We start from the raw sequence: 14,697 nt of genomic DNA, 5'->3' as shown, positions 1-14,697 counted from the left end.
TGTCCATCCATAGACATACCGGTAAACAAACTGGGGTATATCCATACAATCACTACTCAGCATGAAAAAAATTGATGTACGCAACAGTCTGGATAAATCTCCAAATAATTAGATTGAATGGGAAAAGCCATGTAAAAAAGAACATACACTGTGTGATTCCATTTATACATCATTCAAATTCATCTTTAGCTAATAGCAAAGCACACAAATGGTTGCCTAAGGATGAGGTGGGTAGGGGCAGGGAAAGGCAAGAGAGAAGGATTAATAGGAAGATGGGAAAAATCTAGGGGGTGATGGATATGTTCACTATCTTCATTGTGGTGATGGTTTCTTAGTTGTATGCATATGTCAGAACTTATCAAATTGTATACTTTAAATATGTGCAATTTATTATATGTCAAATATAACTCCAAAATGCTGTAAAAAAAAAAAAAAGTATAGATTGCCATCTTCTCCTGAAAAATATGGTCTGGTGCTGCCACCTTGAGATGGGACAGGCACTCTCCACTGAACTAACCCTGGTTATTTCCCCATTTTTCTTACACCAGCTTTTAAAATGTACATATGCTTCCTTGGCTTCTAATGATATTTGAGGTTGCAACTCCTATTTAAAAGGTAAATGGGCACATTTTCTAACAAAAAGAAGTAAACACTAGGGAATACAATACATTCTCTAGGTCAGGCTTCATTTCTTTTTGTATTCCTAACGCGTAACATCCATGGCAGATGATCAAAGCGCAAATCCATTCTCTCAGATGGAACTCATATAGAGTATCAGCCCTTGATTGCCTTGTTTAGGAACTAAAGGAGAAGAGAGCCAGGGGATAGTCTGATATAGGCCAGGCATTATTCAGATGGTTTGCATTCACTTCATTTATTCTTCACAAAACCCCAAGAGATAATATTATTATCCCAATATTACTGATGAGAGGCTAATAGATAATAACTTTCCTATAGCGAAATGGCTTATTCAACAAATAAGAGTGCAGATTTTAATCCAGGACTGTTGTCAAGAAAGCATGTAATCTTTGTGTTAGTGTTGAGGGTGAAAGAATAAAAGGGAGAAAGTTGATTTAATAGCAAGTCTTTGAAAACAGTGACTGTAAGCATAGTGTGTGCATGCATGCGTGTGTGTGTGTGTGTGTGCATGTGTTGTATAGGGGAAAATGTTTTCATTACAGGAGGAAGAATAGAAATTATGAACTTATTTCACAGAGGCACTTCTCTAAGAAAAAAACTTGTATTTGTCTTACTGACTGAACTGTTTTTGTGAGATACTCAGAGGTAGCCTTTTGAAAGGAAGGTCATCTTACTGACGCACTCTTCCTTTTTGTTTCAGTGCTGTGTGCGTTTTTGTGTCCCCTGTTTAAGTGTAATGATATTGGACAAAAAATATACAGCAAAATCAAGTCACTTCTGCTGAAGCTAGATTTTGGAATTGGAGAATATATTAATCAGAAGAGACGTAAGAGATCTGGTAGGTAAAGTTTGAGTTTTAGATTCCATGCATGGAATGGGATGTCAGCTGGCTGTTTATTATGAAATCACTTTGAATATGTCTCAAAGTGCTTTTAGCCTTTTTTTACACATCGAAGCTAATCCCCCCAAAGTAATGTAGCCTTTGCCTATTTATTTAGGCTTTTATGCTTTTCTCAAACACATAAGAAATTCACTTTTTAATCCAAATTGTCAGGGGAAGGAGAAAAGAATTTAATAATTCTATATTTGCTATTTATGATTTCCTTTGTTTCATTTGTCTTATTTTGGGGTGCACAATTGCAAATAAAAAACCACGCTAGGGCTAAGAGCGAGCGTGGGAGCCGCATAAGAGGGGATGGAGAGAACAAGGGGAGGCAAAGAAAACAGAGGAAAACCCAAAGTGATCGTTTTTTCACTGTTTAACTTGGCCTATCACCTTATAGGTTCTCAAACTATAGCAAGCATCAGAATCGCCTGGAGGGATTATTAAAGCATAGAGTCCTGGGCCCCACCCCAGAGTTTCTGATTTAGTTGGTGTAGGGTAAGGCCTGAGAATTTACATTTCTAAAAAGTTCCCATTAGCGGTGCTGCTGCTGGGCCAGTCCCTACTAGAATCACTGATATGGACCATACCCTTGGAACTCAAACATTTGCAGATATGTGAAGCTTGTTGAGTGCACACATTTAATTAAATGGAAGCACTGGAGACTACGAGGAATGTGGGGTCAGGATATCACTGTAGAATGGATAAAGTACACTATGTCTAAGCTGACCAGGACACTGAAAGCCTCTAAATTTTTTCTCAACAGAAGCAGATAAAGAAAAAAGTCACAAAGATGACAGTGAATTAGACCTTTCAGCTCTTTGTCCTAAGGTATTTTTTGTTTGGTTTTCCATTTGTTGCTGTGTGATTTGACTGTAAATTTACTTACATGCCCTGAAGCTGAATGATTTGCCGAATGGACTCATCTCTAAGATGATTGAACAGTTTCAAAAGGAGAATTACTCACCTGGTTTTTATTATTCTGATAGTTTGGGGGTTCGTATGGAGTTTTCAAGAAGATTTCTGCCAGAAGTTTCCAATGTGCCCCTGCTCTCTATGTTAACAGATTAGCCTCACGGTTGCGGCCAAAGAGTTGTCTGTGTCTGACACGGACGTGTCCGAGGTCTCCTGGACTGACAATGGGACCTTCAACCTGTCAGAAGGATACACTCCACAGACAGACACTTCTGATGGTATGCTCACATTTCTACATATTCTTCTTTTTAATATTATGAGTATCTGCAAAAATATTTACCTCTGTCAACTGCTGAATCGATACACAAAATATGGCGTATCTATACAGCGGAATACCACTTGGCTATAAAAACAAAGTGCTGATACATGCCATGACTTGGATGAACCTTGAGAACATTATGCTGAGTGAAAGAAATCAAACACACAAGTCCATCTATTGTATCAGTCCATTTATATGAAACGCCCAGAAGAGGCAAATCCATTTGGACAGAAAGTAGGTTAGTGGCTGCTAGGGGCTGAGGGAAGAGGAATGGTGGTGAGTGATTGGTAATTAGTATGAGTTTTTTGTAATGATGAAATTAGGTATTGGTGGTTGTTGTAAAGCTTTGTGAGTATATTAAAAAACCACCGAGTGTACACTTTAAAAGGGCAAATTTTATGGTATATGAATCGTATCTCAAAAGCTATTACTTTTTTAAAAGTATGAGAAAAAGATCTAAGACAGTCAAGATACAAATCTGCCTTTATTTTGAAAACAAATAATTGACAGTGAAAACAATTTCTGAAATGTCTGGTGGCAAATATCTGTTACTTTTGGCAACAATGGAAGGAGTGGAAGAGAGACACTCATCCCATACATCCAGGGCTAGTCCTCATTAAAAAGGATTGAAGTGCAAAGGACCAGTTCCCCAAGTCTAAAGCTGACTCCACTCACGTTTTTCTTCAAAGTTAAAAAAAAAAATTTTTTTATAATTAGGATAAATATAATTTAAAATAGTCTTGTGCAGTAACTTAACATTTACTAGCCTCATTGGATTATTTCAAGTCATTTTAGCCATATACTGAAAATATGAGGTTATAATGGAAGATTATGAATTGCTTTATATGTGTTTTTACAAGCAAGAACACACTTTCTTTTCCTAGAGGAAGGAGGGAGGCTGTGCAATGTTTGAAAGACAGGCTTGGAGACTGGAACACCCAAGTGTAGTCTTGCTTTTGTCATTAGCTACCTGTGTGACCTTGAACGGGTGACATAATTTCTGTGGGCTTCAATTTCCTCACCTTTAAAGTGTATTAGAATATTCATGGGGCAACCTGGTGGCTCAGTTGGTAGAACATGTGACTCTTGATCATGGGGTTGTGAGATCAAGCCCCACATTGGACTTAAGAGTCTACTTTAAAAAAAAAAAACAAAAAACTCAAGCTGTACAAGCCCAACATTATCAAGATAAGGATAGCAAACCCTTTGTTCTTAAGCATTACACAACAAAAGCGGCAGCAATAATCCAACCCACAAAGAAGGCTTTAACTCTTTGGTTTTTTTTTAAGATTTATTTATTTATTTGAGAGAGCGAGAATGAGAGAGAGTACATGAGAGGGGGGAGGGTCAGAGGGAGAAGCAGGCTCCTCGCCGAGCAGGGAGCCCGATGCGGGACTCGATCCCGGGACTCCAGGATCATGACCTGAGCCGAAGGCAGTTGCTTAACCAACTGAGCCACCCAGGCGCCCTTTAACTCTTTGTTGTAAAGAGTTAACTGTTGTACTGAAAAATTTTCTATGGAAAGTGAAAAACAATAAAATCACTGTCTGCCTACTAACCTGACATTGCTTTCAAATGTCCCAAATCCTAAAGTGTTCCTGTATGTATTCTGGACACAAGTTTGGTAAATAGGGCATGGTCATTTTCAGCGATACTTATGGAAAGCCAAATGTCTCCATAAGCTCTTAAGTTGAATATGGGATAGAAGGAGCAATACTTTCTTTTAATTCATTGCTTTAAACAAACATAGGTTACAGATGCTGAGATACACATCTCTATGGATGAATAATGCTGAGGCAGGATAATACCCACCATTTGTTATACCAGAATCCGTGAAAACCTCCAACTGAAATATTTTTTTTAACTTGTGATCATGCATATCCACATTGGCTTAAAGTTAATACCCTCCCTGGGGCAGGATGAAACTTTTGTTTATGATGAACATTTAAACTTCAGTACACATATACAATGGAATATTACTCAGCCATAAAAAGAATGAAATCTTGCCATTTGCAACGATGTGGATGGAGCTAGAGAGTATTACGCCAAGCAAAATAAGTCAGAGAAAGAGAAATACCATATGATTTCATTCGTATGTGGAATTTACGAAACAAGACAAATAAGCAAAGGGAAAAAAAGAGAGAGGCAAAGCAAAAAACAGACTCTTTAAAAGAGCGAATAGCCTATGGTTACCAGAGGGGAGGTGGGTGGGGGATGGGCAGAATGGGTGATGGGGATTAAGGAGGGCACTTGTGATCAGCACCAGGTGTTGTATGGAAGTGTTGAATCACTATACTGTATACCTGAAATTAATACACTGTATGTTAACTTGCTGGAATTTAAATAAAAACCTAAAAAAAAAAAGTTAAGTCAAACCTCAGGCTAACGTTAGGTTCAATATTAAGCCATTACATATACTGTTTGGTACTTAAGAGGAAAACTAAAGTCGCAGGGACATGCGGTATTTGTGTATTTGTAGAGTGATAGTGTCCCAGATTTGAAAGGGGTCCACTATGTGCTTAAGTTGATTTAAGCTGAACCAGGAGGCTAGGTGAATGTCAAGTTTGCCTGGAGGGTTCGGATTGAAGTCAGATTATCATTTAGACAGTTCTTTTCTTTCAAATTCATCGCGGTGCTCAAGCATGAACTTGTATTATACATTCCACAGATCTTGACCGACCGAGCGAAGAAGTTTTCTCTCGAGACCTTTCCGATTTTCCATCGGTAGAAAATGGCACGGGAACAAATGATGAAGATGAATTCAGCCTTGGCTTGCCCACTGAGCAAAGGAGAAAAAAAGAGCAGTTGGACAGCAGTCTCAGAGCGAGCGGAGAGAGGCAGTCAGCAGCTGGTCTCACCCTTCCTTTGAGCAGTGACCAAACCTTTCACTTGATGCGCAACCTGGCTGGGGACGCCATTGCGGCCGCAGTGACAGCAGCCATCAAAGAGCAGTTGGAGGGCGCGCAGCAAGCCCTTTCTCAGGCTGCCCCCAGCCCAGGCGACGACACAGACCCTGAGGAAGGTGATGACTTTGAACTACTTGACCAGTCAGAGCTTGATCAAATTGAGAGTGAATTGGGACTTTCACAAGACCAAGAAGCAGAAGCACAGCAAAATAAGAAGTCTTCGGGCTTCCTTTCAAATCTACTTGGAGGCCCTTAGTCTGGGAATCAACTTGTTCAACACAGCACAGATGAAACTACCAAAAAAATTCAAACAAGCAAAAAAAAAAAAAAAAAAGAAAAAAGGAAAAAAATTTTTGAACTGTGAGCTTTACTGATTACTTCAGATTTTTTTTTCTTATTTTCCCTTCTGCAGTGAATTAATTGGATATATATCAGCTGATACTGATATTTCCTATAGTTATTTTTATGTAATATGCATGGAAATGAACTTTATATACATATATATACATAACTGTGTTGTCAGAGATGAATATTAGAGGTTGTTTTTAAAGCAAAAACACCAAATTTGGGGATCCTCCTATAAGTATTCCTTATTTTTTTCTTTACAATTAATTTTTCAAGCATGCAAAAGCAGTTTATTGTAACTCACTGATATAGTAACAATTAGTTGTGAATACAAGGAGTATCAGCTCCTTTGTTACTGATACTTGGAAACAGTTAAAACATTTTGGTAGATTCTGATGTAAAAAAAAAAAAAACACCAAAAATTATCAAGGTATCTTTAGTTGAAGGACTTGGGAAGTATTATCAAAATTAATTTCCTAGGAAAAATTTTTAAAATAGATTTAACTACTCTGGATAGGCTGATACATTTCCATGTTACTTCTGCAGTTATAGACTTAGGCTTACCTGTAGTAAATGGCATGCTCCATGGACTGCCAGCTCTGGTCTTGGCAATGGGTGATATTAACCCATAGAAAGCAAGTAATTATATATCACATAGACAGTGGTTTTGACGTAAACAGAGACTGGGCTGTGTTTTGTTGTTCAACTGTCATATATTTGTAATAGAGATGTTGTAAAGTGCGGGTCTATTCTGCCTGCTCAGACCTAAGTTAAACCCTCATCTTTCATGTTATGTCATAGAAAACGTCTCTTAGGGTTTGGAAACTAGTCCCTGGTATGTTCTAGGAGTGATGCTGTCATCAGCAGTAGAAAAACAGTGACTGTTGTCGTGGTCTGTAGAGAGTCTCCAACGGGAGAAATTTGCTTGGCTTTAAGGTGTTTTTATTTGTTCCTGAAGTCTAAATATGTCATCTGTTTCTACTGGGAAGCCAGAATATATTTTTCCTTTATTTTAAACTTTTTAGATCACCTTCAAATAACCAAATTTGACTTAGGCTTTTAACAAAGGGTTTAGCAGAAATCAAGCCAATTTTGTTTTTGTGATACAAACTTTTAATAGTGTTGAGGGACCATGTCAGCCAACTACCAACAATCCCTTCAATCTTCAGGTACAGCTGGCATTTCTACAGATGTGTACAGACATCTGAGACCCTCAGAAAGGAAGGATAATCCAAGAATATAGGGAATCTGTGGTCCCTTCCCTTCATTTTATTCCTTTCCTTATATTTCTAAAAGACTATAGATAATCTGATGTTTTAACTTGGCATCTCTTATTTATTTTTTCTTTCTGAGGTATTAAAATATCTAGACTGGATTTTGCCAAATGTTAAAGGGAGAAAAGTTATCGAGGACTTTGAACACTTGCTTTTTGTGAGTTGACTATGCTTAATATGTCATTAGTGCCTCATGACTGTGTTTGATGTCCTTTATTGATACAAAGTGAGCCTGTGCCTTCATTTTCTTGCCCATTTTGGTACAAAAACCTGGTGTTAGATCTATGAACTGTGTGGGTTAGGGAGGAATATACCTGAATTCCATTCAATACAAGTTTCTGGATGTAAAGAAAAATACAGTCACATATTTATAAAATAGTTGTCACCAGGATTCTTTTTTTTTTTTTTTTTTATGTGTATGCTTCTGCTTTTAAAAAATGTTCTTGGCCATGAAGTCAAAAAGTTTACAGGTCATTTCAATTTTTTCATTGAGGGGAAAACAAGAAGTTGATCCAAGTAACTAAAGAATGTGTTAAAAGTCACTGGACAAGCTTACAAAAAGATAAACTCAAGAGTTGGTGGTAGGAACAATAAAGCAAGGATCAAATATTACCAACTATAAATTAAAAATGGTTTGGGGATGGCGAGGTTGTTAGGGTAGAAAAATGTGTTACTAGCAATATGGAGGAGACGTACCAGCTCTCTATGGATAGTAGCATTATAACCATACATGTACTTCAGTATTTACTCAAGAACATATGTCATTACAGATTTACGTAATGCAATAGCAGTACTCAATTCAGACAAACAGGGATGTTGAGGATGATTGTGTGTGTCTGTGTGTGTGTTGGTGGATATACTGTATATAATTCTATTTCTGGTTTTAAGATAGAGTAACAATAAACCCCAATGATTGATCCAGTACAGAGGGGGACTATATATCCCTTACCATGAGAATGTATGCATTCATTAAAGTGTGAAACATGGATTTTTTTTTTAATTGTAAACGAGGTATAGAAAATATTTTGCTCTCTTCCTATAGAAAATGCTGAGCAAAATGAGACAATGGGAATAGCATACATTGATCATGCATTTTGACCTGAAACAATAAAGCAGGGCTCAAGAAGTTCAAGCTTGCTTTGGAAGGTCAATCCAGGCTTAAAGCGGTGTTTATATTCTCATTCTGAATCATCATTGCTTTTCTTACCCTAAAAATCTTCAAAAGTGATTTTTAAAAAACTGCCCCCCCCCCATGTAGTAGAATACTAGGAAAACAAATATTTATAAGGCTTTGCAATTGGCAAACATCCTCAACATATTTAGGCATCTCTTATATTTGAAATAAGTGCAACTTTTTTTTCCTGTAAAAATAGCAAATTCCAGTATACTACTGATTTTAGGCAAGAAGCAAATTAAGCAAATTCTTACATTTAAGAAATAAGTGACTTAAACATTTTCCTTTTCTGTTTATAATTTAGGTTGATGTAGTTCTTTATACTGCTCCAGCTATATTAGTTACAAGATAGGAAATTATTCTGAAAACCCCTTACTAAACTACTGTTGTCCTAGGTCATTTGTATCATGATGAAGTTAGAAAGTCTCAGAACTATATTTTTGGGTATTATTCCTCCATTTCCACTGCAGCATTTAAGTTAGGATGGGATGTCATAAATATGAGTTCTAGTTCTGATGTTAATATTATGGCCTCCTAAGATACAATGTTAAAGTCACATAACATCCCCAGAATATCACTTCAATTTCCCCAAACATAAAATTAGGAAACTATTCTCTCACACAGGGATGTCTTTAGAGGGAATGGAAAAAAGTGTCTGAAGGTCTTTCAGGAGAAAAAAAGGCTATATATAACCAAGATAGTGATTTTTTTTCCCCTGCCTGTGTTTCAACTAAGCCATCTTTTCAAACATTAAAACAAAGCCAGTCAACAAGTACCTGCTTATAAGAAAACTCTAAAGTTCTTTCAGTGGGACTAGCACTATATTGGCCTCATAATCCAATAAATGCTGTGGAATAAAAAGATGAAAACGGTTGCAAAAAGGCCTATATTTTTAGTTAAAATGTTTTAAAATTGTTTATTGAAAATCATAATTCTTTACTTAACTTTTTTTATGAACACAGAATTCAAAGAAGTAAACCATTTAATAAATGTTAGTTATATATTCTTGGTCACGCCCCCAAAAGTTAATCCCAACCAAGCCTTTTAAGTTTTCCTTTCAAAAACCAAGTTGCTGGGGCGCTGGGTGGCTCAGTCATTAAGCGTCTGCCTTTGGCTCAGGTCATGATCCCAGGGTCCTGGGATGGAGCCCCGCATCGACCCCGCATCGGGCTCCCTGCTCGGTGGGAAGCCTGCTTCTCCCTCTCCCACTCTCCCTGCTTGTGTTCCCTCTCTCGCTGTGTCTCTCTCTGTCAAATAAATAAAAAAATCTTAAAAAAAGAAAAACAAAAACAAGTTGCTACTGCGATATAGGTATGTGAAAAGTAGTAAGCCTATCACAAGAGACTACTGTATATCAATACCAGTATCTCAACTGACTTGAAGATGAGCTTATTTCCTCTTATTTTAAACTTTGTAATAATCAAAAATCAACATCCCAACATCTTTTAGGATTGAAAAGGAACCACATCTTCACGGATACTGTCACTTTTATAGTGTGTAACATAACTTCAGTAGTTCGGCAATTAAGTGAACTATCTTAAGGGCTATGTCACAGTATCCAGAAAAAAATTCTAATTTTTAATATTTTCAAATCTAAATTTTTTACATGGGCAGTCTCAGTTTAAATTCTTCAGTAAAATGATTAATTTGGTAAGAAACATTTTTTATAGCATTGTCAGCAGAGATTAGACACATTAATTTAATACTCCGAATATACTGCAGAGAAGTTTAACACAAGGTCCCTTGGTCAGTCATCTTGCATTTACCAAGGAGCTATTGGCTATAGACCTGCTCCTTTCTAGTGTTTTTCCAATCCATTCCAGATACTGCTGCTGGACCTCAAGGACCACTCCTATTCCTTACGCCCATTTAAACTGAAACTCTTTGACTTCCTACTGTTTACCAAATGAAGAATGAACAACAAAGTGTAGAATTCAACCCTTTACCCAATACTTTAATCCTCCCTAGTCTTATTTTGTCTTTACCTGTATCTTATGCTTCAACACAAACTAGACTTCTGTTCTTCCTAAATATGTCCCTTAGTTTCCTCCCTCCCTAGTATTTCTTCTACCTTCCACCTCCCTCCTTCACTTGCAGATGAAGTCCACCATCTTCTCCCTCTTTCACCACCCATCTGAAATGTCAGCTCCTTAATGAAAACTTTTCGGATCTACTTGGATAAGATTTCTCTATTCTAAATACCCATTGCACCTTTATATTTTGTTGTACATGACCCAGTCTGTAATGTGTTCGTTGTGTATTTCTTACCATCCTTATCAAATTATAAGAAACTCCTTGAGGGTAGAGATGTCTTAATTTAAAACTAGTAGAGTGTTTTAAAGGATAGTGTGATGTGATTCATAATAAATATACACTTGGTCTTTGTCCATTCCTGGCACAGAGCTCACAAAAAAATCAAAGTGTTAAGAGGATAACAGTGTTTTGGGTTATGTTAATGAAGTGACTTTTGGAAAGCCCATAGATGACCTACGGATGAGAGCTGCTTGCCATGGGACCTAACGATGTGATTAGAGGGTTGCAATTTTCAGTCCCACCCCCTCACACCTCTGGGGAGGAGAAAGGAGCTGGAGGTTGAGTTCAATCACCAAAGATTTAATCAATCATGCCGATGTAATGAAACCGCCATAAAACCTCAAAAGAATGGGGTTCAGAGAACTTTTAGGTCAGTGAACCATAACAAATCCATGTGCCAGGTGGGTGGTGCACCCCAAACTCCATGGGAACAGAAGCTCCTGTGTTTGGGACCCTTCTGGACCTCACCCCATGTATCTCTTCATCTGGCTATTGATCTGTATCCTTTAATATCCTTTGTAATAAACCAGTAATCTAGTAAGTAAACTGGTTTCCTGAGTTTTGTGAGCTACTCTAGCAAATAAATCAAACCAGAGAGGGTTGTCCAGCTTATAGCCAGTTGGTCAGAAGCACAGGTAACAACCTGGACCTGCTATTGGCATCTGAAGTGGGGTCAGTCTTGTGGGACGGAGCCCTTAGCCTGTGGGATCTGACCCTGTCTCCAGGTAGATAGTGTCAGAGTTGAGCTGACTTGTAGGACTCCCAGCTGGTGTCTGAGAATTGCTTGGTGGTGTGGAAAAAACACACATATTGGAGATTGGTAGCATGGGGGACAGGAAGTGGGAGATACTGAAAGCCAGGCAAAGGACTTTAAACTGCATTCTCTGGGCAACTGACACCATTCTTGAACATAAACAGTGACCTATGAGGCAAAATGGCTTAGAAAAATTAGTCTGATGATCCGTATGTACTTAGTGCAGACCAAGAAGACAGAGGAAGGCTACCTAGAAGACTGCAGAAGAAGAGCAGTACATTGGGAAGTATGGAGAAAACAACGGCCCTGGGAAGAGGAAAAGTAAAGAGAGTTTTGAACTTTGAAGGGTTCAAAGATGCTGACATGGGAGGGTCATGAAAATGAATTGAAGGAGGCAAGGAGGAAATAGCACACGAAGAATGAATAGATGCTGGAAGACTCATAGAAGAATAAGAAAAAAGAAAACCAAAATTTCTTTATATAGCCATATTTGCTTTCCTTTTTAGAGAAGCTTGAACATATACATTGTTTTTGCTTATCCCCATTGATGACTAGTACTAGGTACATTTCTTAAAGTGGGTACCCTCTCCAGAGGGCTTACCTATTTTAAAAGATTTTGATCATCTCAAAAGCAAGTTGTCTGAAATAAAAATCACCCTCAGACAACTTTTGCGGTAAAAAAATTATTTTCAAATACTGAACAATCTATGTGCCAGCACTGTTCTAGCACTGGGGTATAGAGCAATGAAAGGAGTCTGGTTTGCCCAGGATGGTTGGGTTTCCCGGGATATGGGACTTCAAGGGTTAAAAACTGGGAAATCACTGACAAAACAACAAATGCTAGTGGTAGCCAATCTCCCATAATGTTCCTCAGACACCCCATTCATGCCCCTGTGTAGTCCCCTCCCACATTAAATAGGGCTGACATTCATAAGTAATAGCACATTGTAGAAATGACTGTGTATGACTTCCAAGGCTAGGTCATAAAAGACATAGTGGCTTTCACTTTGCTCTTTCTGGGGAAACCAGCTGCCATGTTAGGAGGACAATCAAGTGGCTCTATGGAACAGTCCACCTGGTGAGGAACCAAATCTCTTGCCATCAGCATGTCAATGAGCCATCTTCCAAGCGATCCTCCAGCCAGTCGAACCTTCACATGACTTGAGTCCTGGTCCTCATGTTACTGCAACTTCTTGAGACCCTGAGCCACTCAAATTTCTGACTTACAGGAATTTTCCAGGCTTGTTGTTTTAAGCTGCTAGATTTGGGGGTAATTTGATATGGAGTAATGATAATACAGTGCTATAGAGAAAAGTTATGCTTAATAAAGAGTTAAGAGTTTGGGCATAGGCAGTATTTTTGACAAGAGGCTATGGATAGGCCTCTCTTATAAAGGCATTTGGGCAGGAACCTTAAAAGTAAGGGAGCAAGCCAGCAAAAGAACTTTTCAGAGATGGATTAAAGGATTTCTAAGACTTACTAGCAACAATAGATGCTTGTTTAGCCTTATTTAAACAGGAACATAAAAAGGGTCTGAAATGTGACAAAAATGTGACTGAAGTGGGGTAAACAAAGTGGGGAAGGGAGTGTGGCAGGAGATCACAGGTAGGTGTAGGGGTGATGGCAGATCATACAGAGCCTTCCGGAATAAAGAGTAAATATCTCAGTCTGTTCCCGCTGCTGTAACAAAATACCACAGACTGCGTGGCTTATAAGCAACAAAATAGTATCTCTTCTGGAGGCTGGAAGTCCAAGATCAGGGTGCCAGCATGCTCCAGCGAGAGCCCTCTTCCTACTCACAGACTTCTCATTGTAACCCTCGCGGGGGTGGGGGGTGGGGGTGGGGGGAGGGGTCTTTTAGAAGAGCACTAATCTCAGGGTGAGATCCCAGTATTCAGTCCTAACCGCCTCCCAGACGCCCCACGTGGGCATTAGGTTTTCAACATATGAATGGAAGGCAGGGGGAGACACACACATTCAGACCAAAAGACGTAAGGTGTTTGAATTTTATTCTGGGTCTGGGGAAGCCACTGGAGGGTTGTGAACAAGAGCAAGGGGCTTGACCTACGTACTAAAAAACGTCTGTCTTCTTGGCTGCCACGGGCCGCTTGGATTCTGAGCGTGCAAAGTTCAGTTCTGTACCAGGGCTGGCAGGTTGGGTTAGGCTGTGCCGATGAGCCGAAGAGCTGCCTACAACTCAACACTCATGCCTTCTCCACCTGCGCTGTCCCCCGTGAGGCCGCGCGGTTAACTGCTCACCTGAAATGCGGCTGACCTTAACTGCCATGTGCTGTTACTGCGTGATACACACCAAAGTCCCAAGATCCGGTACCAACAAGCGAGGGTCAAACTTCTCATTACATCTTCTGGATTGATAACAAGTTCAAATGACAATATTTGTATATATTGAGTTAGATAAAACATACGTCTTACCTCTTTCTTTTTGCATTTTTAAAAACGGGGCTGCTATTCGACTGAGGAGGACCTACGTGGCTCGGATTACACGTCTCCGGCCCGCGGCACGGCTGTGCTCCTAGCTGGCAAACTTTTCATTCAAGCGGTGCGCCCTCCGCTGGAAGGGCTTGCCCCAGAAAAGCCGAGGCTCTGGCCCGGCCTCGCCGGTTTTCCTGCGAATTCCCGCAGCCTCCCGCCCGAGGCTCCGGCTTGCCGGGACTCCCGCCGGCACGGGGGGCACTCGGGTGGTCTGAACAGCGGGCCTGGCTTTCGCCACACCCGTTCACTGGGCTCCCGGAGCGCAGCGCTAGGTTCTCGGAGAGGCCCCGACCTTCGCTCGGCCACCAGACCCCTCCTCCGGGACAGCAACCCCTTCAGCGCGTCACCTCACACCGCACAAGCACGGGGGAAAGTAACCCGGTGGGCGCGGCGCCGGGTAATCAACACCTTCCGCCACGGACCCAGTCAACACCCTCCTCTGGCTGGTCCAATCAATACCCACCTCAGGCTGGTCCGGTCAACACCCATTTCAGGCTGGTCCAATCAGCACTCTCCTCAGGCCGACACCCTCTACATCGACCTCAGGCTGGCCCAATCAACGCCCACCTCATGCCGCTCGGATCAACACCCACCTCAGAATAACGCAATCAACACCCACTTTAGGCCGACTGGGCGGGGCCTGGTTAGCTACAGGCCTTCCCTCGCCCTCCCGGATCGGCGG

At 40.1% G+C, this 14,697-nt stretch overlaps 1 protein-coding gene and 1 long non-coding RNA gene across 3 annotated transcripts in view; one reads left to right on the top strand and one right to left on the bottom strand.

The window, feature by feature from the left end:
- Window positions 1-11,314, top strand: part of RETREG1 (reticulophagy regulator 1) — a 130,916-nt gene extending 119,602 nt beyond the window's left edge. For both annotated transcript variants that reach the window (XM_081825922.1, XM_081825923.1), the window contains 4 exons: window positions 1,340-1,477; window positions 2,289-2,353; window positions 2,589-2,715; window positions 5,425-11,314. In XM_081825922.1, coding sequence (XP_081682048.1) covers window positions 1,340-1,477; window positions 2,289-2,353; window positions 2,589-2,715; window positions 5,425-5,918 — 824 coding nt within the window. In that variant the 3' untranslated portion in view covers window positions 5,919-11,314. The remainder of the gene's footprint in view (window positions 1-1,339; window positions 1,478-2,288; window positions 2,354-2,588; window positions 2,716-5,424) is intronic.
- Window positions 4,857-14,396, bottom strand: LOC145722534 (uncharacterized). Its single transcript, XR_014146861.1, has 2 exons — window positions 13,956-14,396; window positions 4,857-5,535 (listed from the first exon to the last, which is right to left on the bottom strand). It is a non-coding gene; the product is annotated as an uncharacterized LOC145722534 (long non-coding RNA).
- Between the last annotated feature and the right edge of the window lie 301 nt (window positions 14,397-14,697).

This window comes from Leptonychotes weddellii, chromosome 7 (assembly GCF_054177405.1).
Source record: "Leptonychotes weddellii isolate Sample4059 chromosome 7, ASM5417740v2, whole genome shotgun sequence".
In the NCBI taxonomy this organism is placed as follows: domain Eukaryota; kingdom Metazoa; phylum Chordata; class Mammalia; order Carnivora; family Phocidae; genus Leptonychotes; species Leptonychotes weddellii.
Note: the sequence above shows the minus strand (reverse complement) of the source record. Positions and strands in the feature narration are given on the sequence as shown.